This window comes from Microcaecilia unicolor, chromosome 9 (genome assembly GCF_901765095.1).
Source record: "Microcaecilia unicolor chromosome 9, aMicUni1.1, whole genome shotgun sequence".
Taxonomy (NCBI): domain Eukaryota; kingdom Metazoa; phylum Chordata; class Amphibia; order Gymnophiona; family Siphonopidae; genus Microcaecilia; species Microcaecilia unicolor.
The window spans coordinates 18507098-18534209 of NC_044039.1; the positions used below are offsets into that span (position 1 = coordinate 18507098).

General features: G+C 41.7%; 1 protein-coding gene across 3 annotated transcripts in view; it reads right to left on the reverse strand.

The window, feature by feature from the left end:
- Positions 1-27112, reverse strand: part of CEP290 (centrosomal protein 290) — a 141800-nt gene that overhangs the window by 55799 nt on the left and 58889 nt on the right. For all 3 annotated transcript variants that reach the window (XR_003943313.1, XM_030214123.1, XM_030214122.1), the window contains exons 21-36: positions 25642-25791; positions 24681-24796; positions 21896-21998; positions 20938-21168; positions 18642-18815; positions 16014-16125; positions 13914-14119; positions 12714-12865; positions 10116-10227; positions 8109-8564; positions 7025-7189; positions 4847-4954; positions 4621-4755; positions 4202-4468; positions 2828-2935; positions 1138-1337 (exon numbers count right to left, since the gene is read on the reverse strand). Coding sequence is in view for 2 of the 3 variants with exons in the window: in XM_030214123.1 (XP_030069983.1) it covers positions 1138-1337; positions 2828-2935; positions 4202-4468; positions 4621-4755; positions 4847-4954; positions 7025-7189; positions 8109-8564; positions 10116-10227; positions 12714-12865; positions 13914-14119; positions 16014-16125; positions 18642-18815; positions 20938-21168; positions 21896-21998; positions 24681-24796; positions 25642-25791 (2795 nt within the window). In the remaining variant the exon portion in view is untranslated. The remainder of the gene's footprint in view (positions 1-1137; positions 1338-2827; positions 2936-4201; positions 4469-4620; positions 4756-4846; positions 4955-7024; positions 7190-8108; positions 8565-10115; positions 10228-12713; positions 12866-13913; positions 14120-16013; positions 16126-18641; positions 18816-20937; positions 21169-21895; positions 21999-24680; positions 24797-25641; positions 25792-27112) is intronic.

A 27112-nucleotide genomic window follows, 5' to 3' on the forward strand; every position in this document is an offset into this window, starting at 1 on the left:
CACATCTTTTCAAGAAGTCTTTCCCCCCTGGATCTGCCTAATCCCACACCACCATACATCACGAAAAGTTCAAAAATGGAAAACAATAATATTAACCTCTCTCACAATATGCTAATATGTCAACCTAAGCGTTTATTGTACTTCTGTATTACGTACTAGACTTCTACAAATCTAAATTTTACCGCCTTTTTAGCAATATGTAAGCCACATTGAACCTGCCATACGGTGGGAAAATGTGGGATACAAATGCAAGAAATAAATACATTAATAAATCAAGATAACATATGATGACAACAGCATGGTAAGATAACATTACATTAATAAAATTTGCCATTAACAAACCCAGATAAATATATTTTTGTGGAAGAAATGTATCAGTTTATGCACCACACGTGATCCATAGCCTCTTTATCAGGATAGTATGAAGGAGGTGTACTACAGAAAGACCAAACGATATTTGAGTGAGAAGAGGGATCTTTTTCTATAGAAAGTTATATCAACTTTGCTATTTTTTTGGTTACTTTTTGCCTGCAACTTTGCACAAGCAACAAAATTAAGAATGGACTCTAGCAGTGCCAAAATTTTTTGCTTTATATGTTGGAAGTTTTTTCCTCCAGAGCAAATTACTTAGGGGTCCTTTTACTAAGGTGGGCTGAAAAATGGCCTGCGGTAGTGCACGCGCGAGTTTTGGGCGCACGCAGATCCATTTCTCAGCGCACCTGCAAAAAATGCCTTTTTAAAGTTTTTGCCGAAAATGGACATGCGTCCATTTTGGGTCTGAGACCTTACCGCCAGCCATTGACCTAGCGGTAAAGTCTCACGTGGTACCCGGGTGGTAATGACCTGCGCGCGTCTGATACGCGCATCTGAAAATAAATTTTTTTTTCTGTCACGCGCCAAAAATGAAATTAACGCAAGAGCCACACAGTAGCCGAATGGTAACTCCATTTTGGTGTGCGTTGGGCGCGCGTAGACACTTACGTGGCTTAGTAAAAGGGTCCCTTAATGTGGAGTCCTCCAAGCCTTGCAATGGGCCTATACCTTCTAAGCATTTGCAAACAGCTATTTAATCAGGCTTTAACTTTCTTTCAAAGGTATTGCACTATAAAATCCTGCATAGTTTAATTAAAGACTTACTTGGCCTTGGTATTTTCAAACTCTTTCATTTTCATGAATGTGATTTGCTTTTGCTTTTCCAGCTCTGCTGTCAAACTCTTTAATTTGCCCGAAAGTGACGCAATGGAATTGTCCTGCTCTGCTACAGTCTGCTCCATCTCAGCTAAACGCATCAGGTCTTTGTTTGTAGGAACTGGTAAAGAAGGTTTCTTCATCAGCTCCTGTAAATTAAATTGACAAGCCATGAGGATTTTTTCATACAGGATAATGTATTGCAATCCTATAACCATCTTGCTTTATTTGCTATACAATACGCACTACCAATCTATTTCCTAAGTTGAAAATGATATCTCTATAGTTGATGGCCTAACTTATGTTAAAACTCACTTGATCACTTAGAAACCTCTATGCAATGCCATTAATGCATTCCTCTGTACCAAGTATGTATGCACCTAAATGTAATACCATTTGAAATCCTGTACCCGGAAATGGCGATCGCCATCACGGCATAATGTAAGCCACACTGAGCCTGCAAATAGGTGGGAAAATGTGGGATACAAATGCTACAAATAAATAAAAAATAAATATTAACGTCCTGAAAATAATCAAGACCTACATTTATTCATTTGTATTTAGCTCACGCCATTTTCAGTAGTAGCTCGAGATGAGTTACATTCTGGTATACCAGAGGGCTCATTTTCAAAGCCTTTTTAAATCTAAGGTGCTCCGAAAAGTGGCCTGCACTAGTGTAGATGCACGTATTTTTAGATTGTAAGCTCTATTGAGCAGGGACTGTCTCTCTGTATCAGGTGTTCAGCGCTGCGTGCGTCTGGTAGCGCTATACAAATGCTAATAATAATATTGGACGCACGCAGGTCCATTTTTCAGCATGCCTGCAAAAAAGGCCTTTTTTTTGGCCAAAAATAGGTGTGCATAGACGTGGTGAAAATTAGTGGATAACCCAGATCAAGAGATTTAACTAGTCCGCGGCCGTTTCTGCCTGGTTAAATCATTTTGAATAATCGACCGGTATATTTCATGCAGTTATGCACAAGGGAGCCAGATTCCTTTAATAAAGGGGTTATGATTTAATAATACACCACAGTAATCCACTGAACAAAGAATTTCCATAATCAAGTCTACTTAATACACGAGTATGAACAACTTTAAGAAGTGACAAATGATCCAAATAAGGCCAGAACTGATCTAACTAGATGGACCAAGACAACTTTTGATAATAGATAACACATGAGGAGGATCAAATGATTTTTCAGTCAAAGTTAACACTTAATTTTGTTATAGAGACCTCAAAAGGAAAAGTATGTCCTAATAAGCTCAGGGACCCTACATAAAGTACAATTTGTTTTTCTAACTCATTAGTTTTTTTTTAGACAGACAAAAAGAGTTAGATTGGATCAGTGGCGTACCAAGGGGGGGGGGGGGGGGGCAGTGGGGGGCGGTCCGCCCCAGGTGCACACCGCTGGCGGGTGCCGCGGCGCGCGCCTGTCGGCTCTGAGTTCGCTAACTTCGCTCATTCGCTGCAGCTCCCTCTGCCCCGGAACAGCAGCGTGCACCCGGGGGGGGGGGGGGGGGGGGGGGGGGGGGGGGCGCATCGGCGATCCGCCCCGGGTGCCATCCAGGCTAGGAACGCCACTGGATTGGATATGCTACTTAAACCTATGTGTACAAAGCAGGTGAAGAGAAGTCTTACCAAAACGGTTTGCTTAAATTTATTGAGTGAGACATCAGTGTGCACATCCAACTTCTGATATAACACACGGAGGTTTTCCTCATGCTTTTCAGCAATTGCCTCTTGTTCCTGTTATAGAAAAGCATATAATTTCTTGCTAAATATCTGTGCAAACAGATCACATGAAGGAAATCATTCCATAAGACAACATTTCATATGGAAGTAAACCTTAATTTTGACAGTGATTTCTTACTGTAATAGGTGTTTTCGATAGACAACAAGATTGATCAGGCACAGAAGTGAGTGAGTGACATCATTACACATCGACAGAACAGCTCTTCCAAAGCTCAGAACTAAGGTGCGCTGAAAAATGGCTTGCAGTAGTGTAGGCGCGGGTTTTGGGTGCGCGCCGATCCATTTTTTAGCGCGCCTGTAAAAAAAAGGCCTTCTTTTTTGCCGAAAATGGACATGCGGCGAAATGAAAAATTGCTGTGCGTCCATTTTGGGTCTGAGACCTTACCGCCAACCATTGACCTGACGGTAAAGACTCACGCAGTAACCGGGTGGTAATGACCTATGCACGCCAAATGCCACTTGGTGTTCGTCCGTTACAAGCGTTGAAAAATAAAAAAATATTTTTCAGACATGCGTATCGGACGCGCGCCAAAAATGAAGTTACCGCAAGAGCCACGCGGTAGTCTGATGGTAACTCCATTTTGGCGTGTGTAGATGCTTACGCAGCTTAGTAAAAGGGCCCCTTAGTGTAAAGTTCTGAGCATGTGTGGCTTTTCATTTCAGTTAGTTTCATAACTCAAGAAGTAATGCAACTCTCAGCAGGGATTGTGTGCCTGCTCTGTCTTGCTGTCTATGGAAAACATCCGTTGCAGGTAAGAACGTTTTCTTTTTCCATCGACAAGTAGGATTGGTTTGGGCAACACTTAAGCTCTGGGTTTCTTATCTTTCTATGAACCATTTCTCAGGAGCAGCCCAATCATAAAAAGATGAAAGAGTTGTAATGTCACAAAACAGGTTGGCCAGCACAGCTTGACCCCCAAAAGTAGAATTAAGTAAAGATAGGGAGCCACGATCAAGACAGTACTTTAGAAAATTCTGCTTGTCAGGATACCATTTGCAGAGCTTTGGAAGAAATGCTCCCTGTTGTGTGCCAGATTACACTGGAAAAGGAGTTTTTCCTGAATAATACAAAACAGGCCAGGGGCCATTTTTTCCCCAAGATAATGACCCTTTTTCAATAATGAGGTTTTCTGATAAAAGGAACTGTACTATAGTATAAAAGTATATAAAAGAAAACATACTTTGCATGACGGCATATTGAAAAGACAATTCTCTAAAGATGCAAGATACAGTATAAACCAAAACAAAAGCTGAAATCACCTTTCTTGATTTTTCCAGATTCTGCTGATATTTTTTCAATACGCTTTCCTTCTGGTTTAGTCTCGCCTGCATGTTTGCAATGGTCTGTTGAGCAACTTTCAGACTTTTTTGGTAGACTGGATCATCTTCCTTCTGGCCAACATCACCCAGCAGCTTTTCCTGTTCACATGTAGTTGGTAATCGAAGTCTCAGTTCATTTATTATCTTGTCCCGGGCCAAGATGTTTTGCTCTGTATTCCACAGAACGGCTTCCTTCTCTTTTACTTTCTGTAAAACAAACAAAAAAAGTTCATTCTAATTCAATTTACTCACAGAGAAAAAGGAAACTTTTCCTTGGTAGGTATGGAAGGGCCGAATTAAGTTTCTCAGTTGGGTTTGTGGGGAGAAGTCTTTTATACCAAACTCCTTCATCTACCCACCTGTTCTAAAGCTTTGTAGGCTGCTCGGGTTTCGAGGATTGTTCGAACATGTTCCTTAATTTTTCTCAGTGCAATATCTAGTTGCTGTGGAAGGGGTAAGCTGGAGTCTGGGACTGAGCCAGTAGCCTCTTCAAACTGTTCAGAAACAAAAACGACACCCGTGAAGATCAACGTCAATCGATTAGAAGGTGCTAATGATCGCTATGAAAACATTCAGCACAAGTACCTTCTGAGCAGTGCTAAGTACTTCTTGTTGCTGATGCTCATACATGTCTAACTGGCGTTCAAGCTCTACTTCTCTCTGATCCCATGTCATCTGCCGCTCTTCATGAAACTAAAAATTGAAAATATGTTTTATATAGAATAGCCAAAAAAGAAAAAAAACACAAAAAAAAACCTCACACACACACAATCCGGTGGATGTAACAGCCAGACTAAGCATGGTGTCCATTTCTTTTGAACTAAAAAAAAAAAAAAAAGCAATACAAACATCCACTTATAGTATGATCCCTATTTATCTTAGCATGAAGTGATGTATAGAGGCTGAATGAAACCGGAATTCTTGGTTTCAACCAAAATCGAATCGACAGCCAGAATTTGCTGTTCAGTTTCAGTTGAAATCAAACCTGAAAATGAAACCTCCTACCCCCACCCCCCCCACCCAGCATACAGTGGGGGTCCTCCTGGGCTGCCAGCCCTACCCCCAACTCCCCACAGACTGGGAACCACTGCTGCCAGTCACTGCCTCACCCCTGCAGAGACTTGGCCTGAACAGGACAGGCTGGGACAAACACACATCTTGCCCCCAGAGGAGAGCGGGTGCTGTCGAGCCAGCTCCCCATCCACCTGAATGCCTTCCCTAGGCCCACCTTTAATTTCCCTGGGGGCCTACTGACCTCTTCGGGGAGGAGCTATCCCCAATTGCTCCTCCCCCTCATCCACACCCTTGTCACCTCTCGTTTAGACTACTGCAATCTGCTTCTTGCTGGCCTCCCACTTAGTCACCTCTCCCCTCTCCAGTCAGTTCAAAACTCTGCTGCCCGTCTCATCTTCCGCCAGGGTCGCTTTACTCATACTACCCCTCTCCTCAAGACCCTTCACTGGCTCCCTATCCGTTTTCGCATCCTGTTCAAACTTCTTCTACTAACCTATAAATGTACTCACTCTGCTGCTCCCCAGTATCTCTCCACACTCGTCCTTCCCTACACCCCTTCCCGTGCACTCCGCTCCATGGATAAATCCTTCTTATCTGTTCCCTTCTCCGCTACTGCCAACTCCAGACTTCGCGCCTTCTGTCTCGCTGCACCCTACGCCTGGAATAAACTTCCTGAGCCCCTACGTCTTGCCCCATCCTTGGCCACCTTTAAATCTAGACTGAAAGCCCACCTCTTTAACATTGCTTTTGACTCGTAACCACTTGTAACCACTCGCCTCCACCTACCCTCCTCTCCTCCTTCCTGTACACATTAATTGATTTGCTTACTTTATTTTTTGTCTATTAGATTGTAAGCTCTTTGAGCAGGGACTGTCTTTCTTCTATGTTTGTGCAGCGCTGCGTACACCTTGTAGCGCTATAGAAATGCTAAATAGTAGTAGTAGTAGTAGTACTTGTGACCTGCATTGGCCACTGTTGGAAACAGGATGCTGGGCTTGATGGACCTTCGGTCTGTCCCAGTATGGCAATACTTATGTACTTAGGATTCTGAATGGAATCTAGTCTTTGGGATTCTATATAGAATGTTGCTACACTTTGAAATTCTGCATGGAATCTTGTTATTCTTTAGAATTCTAGAATCTTGCTACTTTTTGGGGTTCTACATGGAATGTTGCTACTATTTGGGTTTCTGCCAGGTACTTGCCCCTACGTCTTGCCCCATCCTTGGCCACCTTTCAATCTAGACTGAAAGCCCACCTCTTTAACATTGCTTTTGACTCGTAACCACTTGTAACCACTCGCCTCCACCTACCCTCCTCTCTTCCTTCCCGTTCACATTAATTGATTTGATTTGCTTACTTTATTTATTTTCTGTCTATTAGATTGTAAGCTCTTTGAGCAGGGACTGTCTTTCTTCTATGTTTGTGCAGCGCTGCGTGCGCCTTGTAGCGCTATAGAAATGCTAAATAGTAGTAGTAGTAGTTCCTCCATCAAAATGGCTGCCAAGAGTTCCCACAGCAGCCTCGCGAGACTGCTTGTCCAGGCCAAGTCTCTGCTGGGAGGGATAGTGGCAGTGATGGCGGCAGGGGCCATTGGACTCGCTCTGGTGAGGGAGGACAGGACGTTTTGATTTCATCCAAAAACGCAAGTGCAGCAGAAACCTGAACTTGGGATTTCGGCCAGTTTTTGTGCTGAAACAAACCAAAACCAAACCCGAAATTCGGTCGGCCTGTAGTGATACGTTTGTACCTTGCTTTGCTGTACAATTTCTTCTTCTAAACCCAGGATGGTGCGCTCATGTTCAGAAATGATATTATTCAAATACTTTATCTCTTCTTTTCCCTTTATTAACTCTCGATTCAGCTTCAGATCCTGAAGACGAAGCTCTTCTATTTTTTTGTGCCATTCTGTCACCTGTTCAATCACAAAAGCATGCCTTATTACCTGTGATAGAACCAGAATAAACTAAAAGCAGAGAAAATGCTGGTTTTGGAAGCAAGCATGCAACCTACATGATTAAAAAAAAATACCCTTAATGAACCATGTGGTAAAATATGACAGATGATCAAAACTGTAGATAAAGGACAATTTAAATGGAAAGACTGAATGACAAAATCATTTTTGGTTTTTTTCTTAATCATAGTCCCCGAATGGGAACACAATCACAGGACAAATCCCTCCTCTCAGTACCCTTCTCCACCACCGCCAACTCCAGGCTCCGCTCATTCTGCCTCGCCTCACCCTATGCTTGGAATCAACTTCCTGAGCCCTTACGCCAAGCTCCCTCCCTACCCGTCTTCAAATCCTTGCTCAAAGCCCACCTCTTCAATGTTGCTTTCGACACCTAACCTTTATACCTTTCAGGAAATCTAGACTGCCCCTATTTGACTGACTGTACATTTGTCCTTTAGATTGTAAGCTCCTTTGAGCACGGACTGTCCTTCTATGTTAAATTGTACAGCGCTGCGTAACCCTAGTAGTGCTTTAGAAATGTCAAGTAGTAGTAGTAGTAAGGCGCTATCCCCAATTGCTCCTGCCCCCACTGGTTCCTCCTCTGCATTTTCCAGATCTTTTTCATTACTTTCTTTTATCATAACACCAAACCAAGTCCTCTTCTAAGACAGAACTTTATTCTCTGCTGAGATGCAAAACCTTTTTGTTTTTTTTAACGTGACCCCAGATTAAAATCCCACTCGTGGATCTAAATGATCAAAAAGTATCACAAGCTAGTCACACTCAATAGCTGACAACAAATTTTGTTATTTCTTCTACTGGTCTACAAGACAATAAAACAAAATTGCAAAAAAAAACAAAACCCAAAATGAGTTCAAACCTTCTGGGCTCCTCTTGCATCTTTCAAAGTAGCTATCAACTCTTCCAAGCCTTTCAACTTTAACTCTACTTCCAGCGCACGGTTCTCCATATCTTGACGTTCCTGCTGGGCACGCTGCATATCTTGCATGATTTTCAACTTGTCATTCTGTAGCTGGATCATGGTTTTGGAGAATTTTTCTTGCTGTGCCAAAGGAAGAGCACCGCTGAACTGGCGGCGCAAAGACTGAATCGTTTGACGCAGATGCTTGGCTCGATTTCTCCCTTCTAGTCTTGCGTAGTACAAGGATTGCTCTTTTGCATCAAGTTTCTGTTCTAAGCGTAGATTGCAAGCCTCCAACTTTTGCAGTTTGGATGTTGCGCCTTCTAGCTTGCCCACTGCAGTAGCCTCGCTAACTTGAAGAGCTACAATATGCTGGTGTAATTTAGCAATCAGAGATTTTTCATCAGATTGTGCCTAATCAAAATAAAATAACACAGAGATGATATTTGTTTCCTGTAAAGACATGTAGTCACGGGGATGAAAATTCTCAAAAGCATTTAAACAGCCATTTATGTGCTGTAAATTTTTGATCCCCTCTACAGATAGAAGTACCGATGCTGTTTATAAAGTACTGAGGGCGTACAAGCATCCAGTGGGATTTGCAAATTGTCCCCAATAAGGAAACAGACTTTTTATTTTACATCAAAGTAAAAATTCTGATTACTGTCCAACTCCTCCCCCCCCCCCCAACCCATCCATCTAAAAGTACACACATAGTAAACGGCATATTAACAGACTTGATTTTATAACAAAGTGCCTATGTGAGAAGTCCAAAATGCCAACTATTTTAAGTGTATTTTAAAAAGACACCATAGGTACTTATGTTCCTTTATTTATGCAATAGATCCAGAAGTGCCCAAATGCCACAACACAAATTTGCACTTGCTCCAAAAAAATGATGTTAAATGTGTACCCACATTTATTAGGATTTATTTATTGCCTTTTTGAAGGAATTCACTCAAGACAGTGTACAGTACATAAATCGAACATAAGCAATAGATAATTACAGCTATAAAAATATAATAATACAAAGTATGGCATAGTATACTACTTTCAATGGCAACACAATATATAATAGAACATTTTAATTGACAAAGTAGGGTATAAGCAAAGTTACAAGACCTGGGGATATCCAAACCTACTATTTCAATTTGCATGAGTGGAGGAGTGGCCTAGTGGTTAGGGTGGTGGACTTTGGTCCTGGGGAACTGAGTTCGATTCCCGGCACAGGCAGCTCCTTGTGACTCTGGGCAAGTCACTTAACCCTCCATTGCCCCATGTAAGCCGCATTGAGCCTGCCATGAGTGGGAAAGCGCGGGGTACAAATGTGACAAAAAAAAAAATAGATACTACTGGAGATTCTACATGGAATGTTGCTACTATTGGAGATTCTACATGGAATGTTGCTATTCCACTAGCAACATTCCATGTAGAAGGCTGCGCAGGCTTCTGTTTCTGTGAGTCTGACGTCCTGCACGTATGTGCAGGACGTCAGACTCACAGAAGCAGAAGCCTGCGCGGCCACATTGGTGATCTGCAAGGGCCGACTTCTACATGGAATGTTGCTAGTGGAATCTCAAATAGTAGCAACAGTGGAGGAGTGGCCTAGTGGTTAGGGTGGTGGACTTTGGTCCTGGGGAACTGAGGAACTGAGTTCGATTCCCGGCACAGGCAGCTCCTTGTGACTCTGGGCAAGTCACTTAACCCTCCATTGCCTGCCGCATTGAGCCTGCCATGAGTGGGAAAGCGCGGGGTACAAATGTAACAAAAATAAAATAAATAAATGACTGGAGATCCTGTCACTGCCTATTTTCTTCCAATTTTAAAGGCTTGCAGAGTTCTTATAATTGTGCTAATATTTTACAGATGTGTTACCTCTAGATTTTGCTTTTAGTCAACTTAAGTACATTGATACAAAGAGCCAGAAAGAGCAAGTTCAACATTAACTCTAAAAATTGATTGTACCTGATAATCTAACACTTGCTTTCTCAGAGATTCCACTTCCTTTTCCCTGGATTGCTGGCGGGCTTCTAGTGTGACCACTTGCATTTTGGCTATGTCAGACAAATCCCTTAATCTAAGAAAATAAGCAAATAGTATTTTTTATTTTTTTTTAAGGCATGAACATCATACAACAGAAATTAAACTGGGTGGACTAACAGGTCTGCTGAATTTTTTTTTTTTTTACAAAGAACTGATAATAAAAGAATCTATGCTCCTGCTATTCTACTTTTAAGCCTAGAGCTGTAAACCTTTAATGCAATTTAGTCTAATTAAGAATCAGGTTAGGGTTATCAAATGTACTTCCTTGGAGATTCAAGTACTCTCTTCTTCCAACTTCTCTTACCCTAATGTGTACACATTGTTATGCTGTCAAAAGAAAGCAAATTTGCTTACCTCTAGCAGATTAACATATTAATCAGTGGCGTAGGAAGGGGGGGGGGCCGTGGGGCGGTCCGCCCCGGGTGCACGTCGCTGGGGGGTGTCGGCGCCTCGCTGGTTCCCAAGGCGCCAACACCCCCCAGCGGCGTGCACTCGGCTGATTGGCTCTCCCGCCCGCCCCTCACCGCCTTCCAGGTATGTTCTCGGGGGGGGGGGGGGGGGTTGCGCTCCGGAGGGGGGAGGGTGCGCCATGGCGACCTGCCCCGGGTTTCAGCTGCCCTCGCGACGCCACTGATATTAATCCTCATGTACGGGCAACTTAAATGATAAAGCCTGGGCCAGAAAGAATGCATGCAAAATTCATCAGGATGGTAAAACTTTCCAGCATACATGGGTCCTCTTCAGTTCTGTACATAGCTACTATTAGGGGATGCCAAATCCTAGGAGAGGTGAATGGGTTTCGTGAAGACCAATACTGTATCCTATTAATCTCTGGGAATATCTGCTACAGGCAAGCAGCTTTGCTTTCTCTGAGATCAGGAGGAATATTATGCCCTCACACTTGGAAATCCTCATCACATTTTACTGCCGAATCAGTCGGTCAGTTTGTTCAACATATCCATCAAGTCTATTCCTATTTTTTAACCCCCCCCCCCCCCCAAAAAAAAAAAAGAACCAATACCCACAAAAATAGCTCAGCTAATCACAAAAAAAGGTGGGAAATATACACTCACAAAAATCTTCATACATTAAATCACAACCATCTTGATGGTCTCACAATCTTTTTTTATAATATTTTTTTCTTTATATTGATAAAAATGGAAGAAAAAAGGCCTCAGCAGTAGAAGGCTTAAAGCACTATAGCTTTCTGTACATGTCACCATTCATTCAGCAACTGCAGCACCTTCTAACCTAAACCAATCAATCAATCAATCAATCATCGGCCAAAAACCTCCCTCGACTTTTATTCTTCTGTTTGCAAAATTACTTTTTTGCAGTTGTCACTAACACACAAAAAGTTTAATATTGCCTTTGAAACAAGTGTGCAGCAGGAAGACAGAAGCATTCTATTTTAACTTAGCTTTGTAGAAAATCCTGATGGGAACCCGTTTGACCACGGAACAGGTTTCTTCAGGGGAATTATTCGAGCAGTGCGGAATGAATCAAAATAGGATGTTGTAACTTTCTCAATAAATATATCTTATGACCTTCACAGTGTACGAGTGTCTGTTGGAAGATCCATCTACAACCCTACTGTTCTTCATTACCTCTGAGACTATCGTAGTGGTGGCCACTTTGTTGTCTACCCAGAATGGCAGAAGGTCAAAGAGGGAAGACAACAAAACTGACTTGGATACAGACCAATATCCTGCAGAAGGTCAAGCTTATACAGTTGAGAATAGAAGTACATAAGTATTGCCATACTGGGAAAGACCAAAGGTCCATCAAGCCCAGCATCCTGTTTCCAACAGTGGCCAATCCATGTCACAAATACCTGACAAGATCCCAAAACAGTACAAAACATTTTATACTGCTTATCCCAGAAATAGTGGATTTATATAAATATAAATTTTATCTAGAGAGGTATGGAAGGGGAAGTATGGCAGACTAGGTGGATCACCTGGTCCTTAATTGCCATCTATCTATGCTACTGTCAGCGAGGATTCTGTATTACAAACATCTGTAGAAAGTCAATGTGCAGAAAAAAAAAAAGAATTTTTCACATGCTCAGCAATTAAATAAAACCCCCTTCTCATTCAGATGTTAATGTTTACTTTCTTTTAGTTAATTGATGAACTATTTATTTCTTGGTTTCCTAGAATCAGTCTTATGTGTTCTTCTAGAAAACGTTTTTGGGGGATTGTCAGTTGTTTTAGGGGGAGGGAGAGAGGGTAAGTTTTCCTTTTATTTTTTTAACCCTGATTCTAAAATACCTTCTCTATATTAGAACTCTTTTTCAGTGCTGGTATCTCACAGATGTGAAAGATTGCTGGAGAGACATCTGGAAGCTATTACAGAGTTTTTCTGCGTTTTGATTTTGGGAGAGGGCTACAAGAACTAGGATCCATATGATTATGCAAAGACAATAACTAGATGGAGTTCTGGATGTGAGGCACCAACTAATAACGCATACGGATGATTATCTTGCTTGTCCGCAGAGAAAATGCCTTATCTACTTACTTGGATACTTCAATCTTTAGTTCCGATTCACTTTCCTCTAGTTCCACGATTCTTCGCCTATCTGCATCACTAACAATTTTACTCACACTACTGGCCAATTCATCTCTTAATAATTCTTCCACTTTTTGGGCCTCAAGGTTGATTTTAGTGAGCTAGGGAACACAAAGAAATACCATTACATGGAAAATATACAAAATAAATACATTTCACAGACATGTACATTTATTCATATTTATTTATTTGCTGCATTTGTATCCCACATATATATCATTTTGTTTACCATAAATTTTCAAATGGATTTCTGCTGGCAAATGGGTGTTTACCTATGGGAAAAATCCATCTGAAAATCGCAAATGCAGGGGTGGGCTCAATAAGATTTGAATGGGCGGAGGAAGTGATGTCACATACTTTGATGGCTGTTTAAGCTCAAAGCTAAGAGAACTTTGCTATTAAACCTAAGCACATCCCTGCCATCTTGGGATATTATATTTGCATGGGCATCTCAGCGCTTACAGCCAGCTGATTTTTACCATGAGCTAAAAAAGCTAGCGCGGCTTTGCAAAAGGCCCACTTAATGAAGATAACCAGAAGGAATCAAACATATAAACGGCAAGTGACTGACTCACTCGCAAATGCGCAGTAGAGACTTCCCTCACTGTCCCGCCCCCGCGTCAATACGTGATGATGGGGGCAGGACAGAGAGGGAAACTGCGCAAAGCCGCCGAGGTCGCTACCGCTCCCCCCCCCCCGCCCGAGGTCGCCGCTACCGCTCCCCTCACCCGGTGTCGCCGCCAGCCCTCCACCCGGCCCAGGCCCTCTCTCCACTACTGAAGTTACATCCATTCGCCGGAACGCAGCACGCACATCAGCTGAGCTGCCGTCCCCTTCCTTCCCTGCCTGTGTCCCGCCCTCGCTGACGTTACCTCACACGAGGGCGGGACACAGGCAGAGAAGGAAGGCCGACGGCAGCTCAGCTGATGTGCGTGCTGCGTTCCGGTGAATGGATGTAAGTTCAGTAGCGGAGAGAGGGCCTGGGCCGGGTGGAGGGCTGGCGGCGGCGGTGACTCGGGGGGGGGGGGGGGGAACGGTAGCGGCGACCTCGCGGGGGGGGGGCAGCGTCGACCTCCGAAAACCCCAATACCAGCCCGTTTTAATGGGCTCAATGGCTAGTTGTATATAATCCAAGAATTTACTACTCACCTCAGCAAACTTGTTTTCTAGTTCAAAATTACGTTCCTCCACTTGTTTCAGTGTGATCCGCAGGTGATCATACATTTTCTGTGCATGTTCAGCTCTTTGCCTTTCATTAAGTTCTTTCATTTCCAACATAGTGATTTTCTTGGAGATGGAGACAATCTCATTATTTGTAATTGCTTTTGTAGCCTTGTCCATAGTGATACTATTTTCTGCAAACAATAAGACAGCTAGATATAGAAAAGAATATGGTGTGCCTGTTGCAAATGTGTAATATTGATATGACAATGACAAAAAGTCAGCAGTAAAGGGGATTACTATTACATTCACATATTTTTGCACATAGCTTAACATGAACAAATGTTTTTTTTTTATTGAAAATGCAACTTTTAAATAAAGTAGTTTTCAAGCTTTGCTGCATACATATGAAAACAAATTTTGCTCCTATTTTGCTCTTAGCTTTTATTCATTTCATGTCAATATGGAGAAATTATGTTTACCTGTTAATTTTGTCTCCTTTAGTCCAGCCAGGCCAGCCCAGAAGCCCTCCTATTGTTTATATATGTAATCAGCTATTTATTTTCTAGTTATCCTCAAGTTATTGTTATTGTTTCACGTTTGTCTGTCTAGTTTATGTTGAGCATTTATGTAATGTTTTTTTTATTTTGTGACCTGCTTAGTTTTTAAGGGTTTCTTTTTCAAGCTGGGTTAGTGGTTCCCAGTGGCAATGCCAATGGAGTCCATTCAAAGGGCTTTGTTGGCACTGTTGTGTGGGAACCACTAATGTGGCTTGATAAAAGAGGCCCTAAGTGGGTTATAAATTTTAATAAATAAATACATTGTGAATTGAAGTTTCTTCTTTAGCTATTCAGCTTTTTTCAATAATTGCTCAAATTATCTTCAGATGAAAGGGGATCCTTTTCACCACTGCTTTGCTAGTCGAAATACTGAAAACATCAGGATGCATAAGATACAGACCAAAATTCTATCCGTCTCAACACATCTGCTGGTTGATGAGTACAACCCACAAGTTCTGGACTGGTCTGGTAAGGATGCTCCTACCCTTTTTCTATACCCTTCCACAACAGATTACCACCCCCTTTTAAAGTTGTCTTTTCATCTTGTCTGCTTCTGCTACTCCAGCCTATCAATTTATCCCTTCTCTTCTTTGATCTCCGTTCATTACTTTTCTTCCTCCCTTCTCTTTTCTGTCTCTCCTGCCCCCCTTTGTTTCTTTATTTACATTCTCTGCCCTTTTTTCCCCCTTCCCTCTGCTCTCCCATCACTCCCTTCTCCTTTTGTCTCTTATACTAGCTGTCTGCTAATTCTCCTCACTAACAGCTGTTACTATTACTAACACTGCTATCATTGCTGGCTCTGCCTGCTGTGAGCTGGAAGGTGTTAGTAATAAACATAGAGAATGCAAGCAATTAAGTTATACCGTGACTAGACAGGGAATAACAACAGTAGTGGTGGCCAACTTAGGGTAGACGAGAGGAAGCAGCCATCCTCTGTGATGAGGGGGAGGGCGGGGGGGAAGGTTAAGAGGGAATAAGGATACAGTAGCTAGTAGCCTACAGGGACAGCCAGTAACCAAAAGAGGCAGGAGAAGCACGCAGCAACAAGGAACAAACCAGCAGGAAACGTGACTTGCCTATGTTTGGCAGGAAGAATAAAGTTCTGCAGAAGCAGCCATGGAATATTTGTCAACTACAGCCCTCACGTAACTGTATCCCCTGCTACTGTAAAGCACATCTTAGCTAAAGAAATAAATTTGTAGTAAGTCTTTTTTTCACAAGAATACCAACAGAATATATCCTGGAATGAGAATCTTGCTTATATTCATCCAGCTTGGTGAAGTCTGGGCAACAGAAACTAAGAAATATTTTACAAAATAACTTGAAAAGAATACAAGAATTAGTCAATAACACGGACAAAGTATTTCACAGGAAGAACATGGAGGAAAGTCATCAAATGCTTTTTCCCAGTTTTGTCTCAGCATCTTCCCAATTGAAATTACAAGGCTATATTCCTTAGTACATGTCAAATAAAGTTTGCCAAATCTACTTCTGAGTATTTTAGAAGCAAGATTTACAGTGTACTTGCCCATTTTATTGATGTGCTCCCAGGCTTGCTCTAGAGTGTGGAGCTTTTCTTTGGTAATCTCTAATTCTTTATTTGAGGCATCGATTTGCTCCTTCAAGGATGCATTCTCATGCTGTGGTAAGAGAAACAGCATTTTGGTTCTCCAATAAAACATTACAATAATAAAGCGCTTGCAATATAACCTTCAAGACTTCTCCCTAATAATTCTCTCTCATTTGTAGCTACAGAAAAAAAGATGCAATAAGAATTATACAATGCCGAACTACAAATATTTGATAAAAGGTAAGACAGCCCCATTCATTTCTTTCAGTTTTAGTACTCATAGGCAGGAATCATTCACAGTGTACATGTTTTAAATGAGTTACACTGCAATGATGAATAAAACCCTCCATGCTCTGTAACTCAGTTCACACCTGCTCACAGTACTGGTTAAATCATTTTTTTTGCAGATTCAGATACTGTAGAGATCCAAGTGGGAAAGCAAGTGCATCATGGTTCAGGTGGGGCATATGCACGTGATCACTGTCATGGCTACCATGACCTTGTGCCTCATGCTACTGTTCTGGTATATTCTAGGTTTAATTCCCACCAGGTTTCCCCTGCTCCCTTTTACCAGCAACTATGGCTCCACTTGCTGTGTGATGAGATCATGGACTGCCTTGGGCATGCTCAATTTCACTAAAAGGAGCGTGCAGGACGTGAGGGGGAAGAGAGAGCAGGGCAGACAACTTGGCGGTGCTGGACAAGGCTTCAGCTGGTGGGGGTTGGGGACTGTAGGGTGAAAACAAATAATTAGGACAATAATTTTCTTCTCCCACTCTCCCCGCGTTCTTCCAGACCTCTCGGTCGGGTGATAGCCTGGACCAATTATGATCACATACAGTCCAGTGCATGGGCAAGAAGAGTTCTTTTTGTGACCTTGGAGATGGTAACTTCTGGTGCCATGAGTATGACTCCCTTCCCAGCTTCTCAGAGATAGAAGGGGGATGGTTGGAACACAGAATGTCTTTGGCTTCAGCAAGCCTGACAGTGATTTTCCACAAGCTGAAGCTGGATCTTGCTGACACAGAGATGTGCAGGTCAGAGGGTTGCAGCAGCCATCTTATTGTACCAAGATGTCATAGGCTTGTATAGGCCAAGACCAGCTTATGTAAGATCACAGGGAAATACCCCTACAGGACCCCAGCCAGCAAAACCAGGGGGCCCAGGCCCCACCTAGCTATGCCACTAGCTGCAGCTATGAGGTGGTGCCAGCAAACCAGAACATGCTTAAACAGTGCAGTGAACCGGGTTCCTCCCAACCTGTCTCTGCTGACCTCACAGCCTACTGTCTTATGGGATTTTCAGTTCCACTTCTTAAAGGCAAGCCTCTCTCTTTCCAGTTTCTTTTGTAGTAAAAGTTGGAATGAGTTCCTAAGGGCTAGACTCTCCTTCTCCACCATTATCAAGGGCCCTTTGTTCAGCAGTCCATTTCTACTTCTTATTTTCAGCTTCACCTTTGCAGGAAGCTGAGGAATATTCTGACTTCGACTGATTTCTGGACAGTTCTTCAGGCCCTCAGGGGTCTATACTGTGAACAATGCTATGGACTGAGGGCATTTTTTTTTTTTTTTTAGCTGTATTATCCTTGCATTTGGTGTTGTAAAGTTAGTCCCACATATGGTGGCTGAGTTTTATCTTTGACATATTATTCTCTACTTTTTTCATGCGCTGATGACAGTATAGACCTCTGAGGAAGGCTTGCTGCCGAAATACGGCCCATGTTGGGTCAAGATTTGTCCACGCATTTTGTAGTTTTTGGAGAATAAAGGTTTATATTTTTAGAAGCAATGGACTTCTGGACTTTTTTGTGGATTGCCATCTTGGAAAACTATTGGTTGTTTTCTTCCACCCCTTTTTTCCTATTAACCAAATAATCTCATAATCTGAATACCCAAATATCGAATTTCCCATGCTCCTGTGGCCTTCCTGGACAGTACCCTGCCACCAGGTTTTAAGGATATCTTCAATGAATATTCATGAGATTGATATGCATACACTGCTGTCACTACATGCAAATTTCTCTCATGCATATTCGGTGTGGATATCCAGAAAACCTGAGTGGCTGGAGATCCCTCAGGACAGATTTGGGAACCTCTGCCTTAGGGAGTTGTATCTTTATTTATGCAATTCAATATTTAACAATTGTAAGTAATAATCACATTTTATTATACTTTATATATAGCAGTGAAGGCTTTACTCGTATGGACTGTTCAAGTTCATTCTTCATTATCTAAGAATCCAACTGAACACTACTAGTTTAACATAACCTGCTAGATATAGGCTATATAAATTATTACTCATTTTAATTAAATGTCAGCTTCAGAAAGATATCTTTTGAGCCTTAGATCTCATTCTCCTTTTGCAAATCATTTTTAAAATAAAATCAATTTTAACCAGTAAAGCTAACTGAGCTTGAAGTTACACAATTTACAGGAACAAACTAAGACGTCCCATATTTGCATACTGGTCTTTGGTGTAGAACACATCACAATTAAGATAATCTAATAAGAATTTAACATTTGGAAGAAAAAAAAAAAAGAAAGAAAACAAAATGCTTTATAAAGGGCTACCAGAATTTCAACTGACCTCTAGGTGTTCCAGGCTAGTTGTTCTCTGAACAAGCAAATTGTCCTTTTGCAGCATGTCCCTGTATTTACCCGTCAGTTCGTTATACTGTTTGTTGGCCCATTGCAGATCCGAAAGAGGTACACTGTCCTCCAGTGCTTTTTGTGCAGATGCTATTTTAAAGCCTGACATTTCCTATAGAAATAAAAATATAGAAGGTAATTTTCAAAGTTGTCCGTTATGGACCCCAGAGGTCAGATGTCAGCGTTAGCTTTCGTCTGGTTCTGAGTTTCTTTCTTTGGTCCCGTGCCCACTTCTCAGGGGCAGTGGATTTTGTAGCACAATAATACAACACAAAAGCGTGGCTTGGAAAAAGGTATTTTATATAGAAACTAGGAAAAAATGCCCGTTTCTGAGCAGAATGAAACGGGCGCTAGCAAGGGGCCCCCTCCCTCCGTCCCTCGAAGCTACTTCCCTTGTTCGCTGTGGGCCGTTTCGGCCCTCGAGTGTCAATAGCTCCGCCCTCGACGTCATGACGTTTTGACGCGAGGGCGGTGCAGACACTCCAGGGCACACCGGATATCTCGGGCGCCTCAACTTCCGTGGAGGCTTCAGAACGTTGGGGTTGCCTTTTATATATATAGATAGGATTACAGTGCATAGGACAGAAAGGTATTACAGCTGCTTGTGTGTGAAGATCTGCAGGTATGATGGGGTGTGTGTCTGAATGTATGTGTATGTCCTGTGTGAGAATGTCTGTGTGGCTGTGGGTCTGAATGTATGTGCCTCTCCTGCCCTGCATGTATCCTTCTCTCTGGGTTTAAATATCTGAATTCTTTTTCCCAGTACCGGCCTGTGATATAATTTGGTTTGCTTGATCCTATATCTATTGCAAGACATGACCATGAGATAAAGATTATTCTTACCATGTGGCTATGTGGGGGAGGGGGAGCTCTTACTAGCACCCACTGCGGTAAGGGCTCTTATGGTAACCCAGCGGTAACTGGCAGCGGACGGCGCTGCCCGATTACCACCAGGTTAATACAACATTAGAAATTATGGAATTATTTTCTGTAGCACCGGAAATGGCACATACTCAAGGCAGAACTACTGTCGGCGGCCATGTTGGGCCAGCGGAAGTTCCGGGTTGCCGCACGACAAACCCCTTGCTGTGCCGCAACCCTTTAGTAAAAGGGACCTACAAGGCTTGGAATCTTCCAAGATGTTCATTAGGGTTCCCAGATCTTCCTTGAAGAGCATTTTGTTTTTGAAAAAAGGCTGCTAAAATGCCTGTTGGGAGAGGAAACTGAAGTCCCCTTTTCTAAGCCATAAAAGGGGAATGGCTGAAGCTATTAGTGGCCCACCACCTGGAGAAGCCACAGGAAATCAGAGGCCATACAGAACATGCCGATACTGAGAATCTGCTGATTCCTCAGAATTATCCAAGCTGGATCCACTGCACACAAGCATTAGAGCATTAACACTGAACTCTGTTGCTTAAATTAGGCGGTGAGATTAAAAAGTCTGCTTCCCAAAGGATTCCAGCTAGAAATATTACTATCCGCTGTAATTATGGTCTCTATGAAAACTGATGAACCAGCTTAGTGGTTGCTTATGTAATCAGGTACCAAAAATTAGAGTGCAGACCTGCTTGCGGAGAAGCTCAATGAGATTAGAAGCTGAATGGTTTGATAAAAAGGGAAATGTCTTGCAGGCTCTTAGATCTTCTCCTTGACCAAGGTAGGGCCCAAGGAGAAAAAAAAAAGCCATGCTCAAGGACCCCAGGGCATTTAAATGTTACGAATGGGGGCAATTCTCAACTTCTTGGCTTTGGGACAGTCTGCAGCTACTTTTTCCTTTTTGTGGAAGATGCATATAGGAATACTGAGAGAGGGCAATAATATATGCAAAGATATTGCCATTTATCTACATAAATAGCTTTGAGAATTACCCAAAACTAGTAAAAAAGCCCCGTTTCTGATGCAAATGAAACTGGGGGCTAGCAAGGTTTTCTTCAGAGTGTGCATGTGGGAGTGTGTGTCCCTGCCCTCTCTCCCTCCCCCTCCCCCCTCCGAGTCCAGTCCTTCAGTGTTAAGTTTCCTGCTGTTCTGTGTTTTAGAGAGAGTGAGGGCATCTCTCTCCCCTCCCCCCTCTGAGTCCTTCACTGTGTGAGATTTCTGTGCTGTTTTCCTTCACTCATGGGGAAACCGGATATCTCTGGCGCTACACACTTCCGTCTGGAGGCTTCATAGAACGTTGGTCTTGCCTTTTATATATATAGATAGGGTATTACGGATGACATACAATCAACCAGTACCTTACACCTCTGCAAGTAACCAATTCTTTCAGCTACAGCAGTTTCCATTTCTGTTAGATCAGTCTTCAGTTTGCCATTTTCTTTCCTCAGATGCTGTTCCATTTCAAGGAGTGTGGTATATTTTCTCGTCAAAGACTTTTCATTCACTCGCAAGACTGTCATTTTTCTTGAACTTTCGGCAAGTAGTTTTTTTATTTCATCTGCACCCAGATTTAGAGTTTCTAGCAAACGCTACAGAATCAATGATCAAGAATAAAACAATTAAGCAAAGGAAATGAGAGCACAGGATCCTTTTTCTAAGCCGAAATAGCATTTTAGATCGTGCTGGAAATCAGCTGGAGGTAAATACTGAGACGCCAACAGGAATATAATGGGCATCTTCGCACTTACCGCCAGCTGATTTCTACCGTAAGCTAAAAACACTACCGTGGCTTAGTAAAAGACCTCCTATGCCCTCCCCCCCCCCCCCCCCCCCCCGAAAAAAAAATCTAATTTGCTTAACAGATAAGCAGAAATAGCTTAACTTTTAACACAAATAACACTTCCTATGTGCAAAACTTCTGACTATGGATTTTTATTATCAATGTTACTTTGATAAATCTATACTGATTGATTTTTAGCTATATTTTTCACATCAGTAGAAATCTTTACCAAATGAGATCAATAAAGATATCAGTTAACGGACACATGCACGAGATCCTAATTTCTGTAACAGTTCCACCTGCCACTTGCTGTTGATCAAAATAGCTCAGCCAAAAAGATTACAAACTGGCAAAACCTTCAGTATTTCTGCCAGATTTAGAAAGCTTTTTTCCAGTTCCCAAGATCAATGATACTTGCAATTTAAAGTTAGACCCCTCACTGTAATCAAAATGTCAATTGTCCTGTTCTCTTACACTTTTATAGAATTATTATAGAAACTATTTATAGGGAAGAAGCGAATAGTTTTGATGCTTACATTGTACTCCTTTATTCTTGCAGCGTCTTGCTCTTTTTGCACTTCCAACTTTTTCTTTTCTTCTTTCATTTTCTCAATTTCCATCTGCCAGGATTCTCTTTCACTTGGTAACACACGTATATTATAGTAAAAACAAACACACACATGCTATTTTAAGATTTTGTTCTTCTGCAGAAAAGTTACATATACTGTAAGCTATTTTTTAATTTTTGTTACATTTGTACCCCACGCTTTCCCACTCATGGCAGGCTCAATGCGGCTTACATGGGGCAATGGAGGGTTAAGTGACTTGCCCAGAGTCACAAGGAGCTGCCTGTGCCGGGAATCGAACTCAGTTCCCCAGGACCAAAGTCCACCACCCTAACCACTAGGCCACTCCTCCACTGTTGCTACTATTGGAGATTCTACATGGAATGTTGCTATTCCACTAGCAACATTCCATGTAGAAGTCGGCCCTTGCAGATCACCAATGTGGCCGCGCAGGCTTCTGCTTCTGTGAGTCTGACGTCCTGCACCCTAACCACCCTAACCACTAGGCCACTCCTCCACTGTTGCTACTATTTGAGATTCTACGTGGATTGTTGCTATTCCACTAGCAACATTCCATGTAGAAGTCGGCCCTTGCAGATCACCAATGTGGCCGTGCAGAAACAGAAGCCTGCGCAGCCTTCTACATGGAATGTTGCTAGTGGAATAGCAACATTCCATGTAGAATCTCCAATAGTAGCAACATTCCATGTAGAATCTCCAATAGTAGCAACATTCCATCTAGAATCTCCAATAGTATCTATTTTATTTTTGTTACATTTGTACCCCGCGCTTTCCCACTCATGGCAGGCTCAATGCGGCTTACATGGGGCAATGGAGGGTTAAGTGACTTGCCCAGAGTCACAAGGAGCTGCCTGTGCCTGAAGTGGGAAGCGAACTCAGTTCCTCAGGACCAAAGTCCACCACCCTAACCACTAGGCCACTCCTCCACTGAAGTTAATTTATATATAATATTTTTATTTAGGTTTTTTTTTTTTTTTTTTACCTTCTAGAACCAAATCTCCTAAAGCAACAGTACTAACAAATATTATCAGGCTGATATTCAAAACCAGTTATACATTCACTGGCAACCAGTGAATAGAAACTTGTTTATTCACATATTTTTAAAAGTAACACGATATTGGGCCATTTAAATCGTTAAAGGGCCTTTTACTACAGTGCAGTAAGTTTTTGCAGATACCATACCTTAAGTACAAAACTTAAGACACAGTAAATTCAAAGCCTGTGTGGTAAACGCAAGGGGCACGCTCTGAATCTATACTGCATTTAATACACAAGGTAGACAGTTACCGCACGGGCACTGTGACACACAAAAAAAGCAGGTAGCACAGCTGCACTTATGCTATCTGCCAAGGGAAGTCTTGCCTCACCAATCTACTTCATTTCTTTAAAGGTATGAATAAACATGTGGATAAAGGTGAGCCGGTTAATGCAGTTTATCGAGATTTTCAGAAAGCTTTCGACAAAATCCCTCATGAGAGGCTTTTGAGAAAATTAAAGAGCAATGGGATAGGAGACGATGCTCTATTGTGGATTCGGAATTGGTTACTGGATAGAAAACAGAGGGTAGGGTACAAATAGGCAGACCAGCAGGCTCATTTTCAAAAGAGATAGACATCCAAAAAGTGACATAAATCAGCATTTGGACGTTTACTTCACAGAAACGTCCAAATCAGTATTATCAAAACCTCTTTCTGGACGTCTTTCTCTGAAGTCCGTCAGAAGGACGTCCAAATCTCAAGGGAGTGTGCCAGGAGCGTGTTCAAGGCGGGACTTGGGCCTTCCTAAGACATGGACATCTTTCAGCAATAATGGAAGAAAACTTAGACGTTTTGAGCTAGACCTGTTTTTATAACAAATAGCTGAAGTGGGAATTGAACCCACTTCCCCAGGATCAAAGTCTGCTGCACTAACCACTAGGCTACTCCTCTACTCCACACAAGAGTTGCCCCAAATGACCAGATGACCACTGGAGGGACTCGGGGATCACCTCCCTTAAATCACAAAATACTTTTCCAAACAGCACTTTCAAAAGGAAAACACAATTTGTTTTTGTAGAATATGACCTTTCCTGTTCTGATTTTGGACGTTTTACAGGAAATGTCCAAATTCAGACTTAGATGTCATATCCAAAAATGCCCCTTGTGCATTTGACTTGTCCAAACTCACAAGGAACAGCAGTAGGAACTGAACCCATGTTGCCAGGATCAAAGCCCACTGTACTAACCATTAAGCCACTCCTACTCTGTTTTGGATGTCTTTTGTTCAAAAATGGACCAAAAAAAAAGGATGTCTAAATCACAGGACATCATCCATAGTATTTTCGAACACAAAAGATAGACGTCCATCTTTTTCGAAAATTACCTTCTTTCCTGTTTGGAATATGGACGTGTTTGCAAAACGTCCAAATTCTGATTTAGATGTTTATTTCAAAAATGCCCCTCCAGGTGAATTATTTTTATTAGGATTTATTTACCGCCTTTTTGAAGGAATTCACTCAAGGCGGTGTACAGTAAGAATTAAGTCTTCTTTTTCTGCTTGTGTAAATAATCATACCTCAGAAAAGGAAGAATAGATTTTTTTTTTAATTTGTATGAATTTCAATGAATTATGCTGAGTATAAATTGTCATGTGTGTAAATTTACAGTTGAAGTAGACAGATAATAAAGTACACCCACTGTCTTGTTAAAGAAAAAAAACAAAAAACATTTTTTTACATACATTATCAAACTTGTACCTTTGATATTCTTTATATAATAACCCTTGTTGATGACGAATTACTGCAGATTTTCGCTTATATTCTTCTATTGCTTCTTCTAATTTTTGGATCGATTGTTCTTTATTTTCCAATTCCTGGCAAAATTTTATAAAAGGGCAAATTAATGTACAATTTGAGCTCTCTAGTGCCTTTGATTTAGTAAATCACAACATTTAGTACATAAGTATTGCCGTACTGGGACAGACCAAAGGTCCATCAAGCCCAGCATCCAATTCAGGTCACGAATACCTGGCAAGATTCCAAAAGAGTACCAAAACATTTTATACTGCTTATCCCAGGAATAGTAGATTTTCCCCAAGTCCATTTAATAACGACCATTTTTGGCAAAAAAAAAAAAAAAAAAAAGGCATTTTTTGTAGGTGCGCTGAAAAATAATTCTGCGTGCACCCAAAACACGCGTCTCCACTACCGCAGGCCATTTTTCAGCGCACCTTAGTAAAAGGACCCCTGCACCTTAGTAAAAGGACCCCTTGGTTTGGTCTGTGGTCAGCCTTTACTCCTCTTGTGATGTGTGGATTTGTCATTGAGAACAAATGGCCTTATAATCTTCATAAATAGTTTCTGTTTATAGGGAAATTCCAATAAAAACAGAAATGGAAAAAAAAAAAATAAAAGGTCTAACCAAAGCCACTTTCCAATAATTAGGCCAGATCTGAGATTAGGTATCAGAATGATCAGGACGAAATGAAGGAGAGATGGAAGATCTCTACTGATGAGAAATACTGGCACAGGATCTAGAGTTCAGGAACATGATTTCACAGCCTTATAGTGTTCTCCAGACTCAGCATAGAAAAAAAAAAAAAAAAAAAGAGTGAACTCATACCAGCAGGAAGATGGCCACACTATGGCATTTCTAAAACAAACTTTTGGAAGGAGATACTGCATTGCTTCTTATTTATAGTTTTCAGTTATACATTACCTGGATCAGGTGTATTAAGTACTCATTCAGAGAGTTAATGATGTTAGAGCTTGACACAGTCATTCCTTCTGGAAGGTTTACTGCTCTGAATATAATACTGGCACCTTCTGATTGACGTAATAGAGAGATATCATTTTCTAGATGAGCAATCTGCAACAAAAATTAAAAAGAGAATAAGATTACCAACATGATATAAAAACCACAGGAAACTTTGGAATAAGGGGGGGGGGGGGGGGGGGGACAAAAAAAAAACACACTTCCAGGCACCTGAACCCCAATTCTAATCTTGGATTCAACCATGCATCAGGCCATCATTAACAAGTAAATATGATTTGGAGGGGCATTTTTGATATGACGTCTAAATCTGATTTTGGACGTTTTGTTGAAAACATCCAAAATCATGTGGTGAACATAGCGATTTTCGAACTAGAAAACATCTATTTGCTACATGTTGTTTTTACGCTCAGTGCATCTATCTTTTTGGACCATTTTTGAAAAAAAATAAATAAAAAATAAAACACACAAAACAAAAACAAAAATGTCCAAGGTAGAGGTTCCCAAACCTGGCCCTGAAGACACCCTAATCAGATTTTCAGGATATCCACAATATTCATGAGAAATATTTGCATGCACTGCCTCCACTGCATGCAAATCTCTCTCATGAATATTCATTGTGGATATCCTGAAAACCTGAATGGCTAAGGGGCCTTCAGGACCAGATTTGGGAACCACTGGTCCAAGGGAAAAACGCACAAAAACAAGACATTGGAATGTATGGGGTCCAGCGTTCTTTGTAGACTGACCACACAAACATCCCAGCAGAGCAGTTGGAAACCTAGGGGGCGCTGCAGTGGACTTCACATAAAAGGTCCCACGTACACATCTCACCATTACCCACTTATATTGTATGGGGAGCCTCCCAAAGTCCACCAAAAACCTACTGTACACCACTACAATAGCACTTATGGCTGCAGATATCACCTATATGTGGGTACAATAGGTTTTTGGTGGGTTTTGGACAGCTTGCACTTTCTAACACAAATGTAACAGAGTGGAATATGGGCCTGAGTTCCCTTCTCTACACTGCACCGACAACCAGGTTACTGGAGGGACCCACTTGCTGCACTAATAGGACTGGCTATTACATCTGAAGCTGTCGTACAGGCTGGTATGTACTGTTTCTTTCACATCTTTAGGGAGTGAGAGGGGGGTCAGTGCACTAGGGAAGTAAAAAAGGAGTCACGCCTTAATCCCTCCAGTGGTCATTTCGGGCACCTTTTTGTGACGACTTAGTCATAATTGAAACAGGTCTAGACTAAAACATCTAACTTTTAACCCCAGATATTTTTGCTTTGTTCCATTATGGAAGAAAAATGTCAAAGTTTTGGGAACGCCCAAATCTCGTCCCCTTGTGATTTGGATGCATTGCAAACAAACATCTTAAAAATGAGTTTCAATGATTTGGAATTTT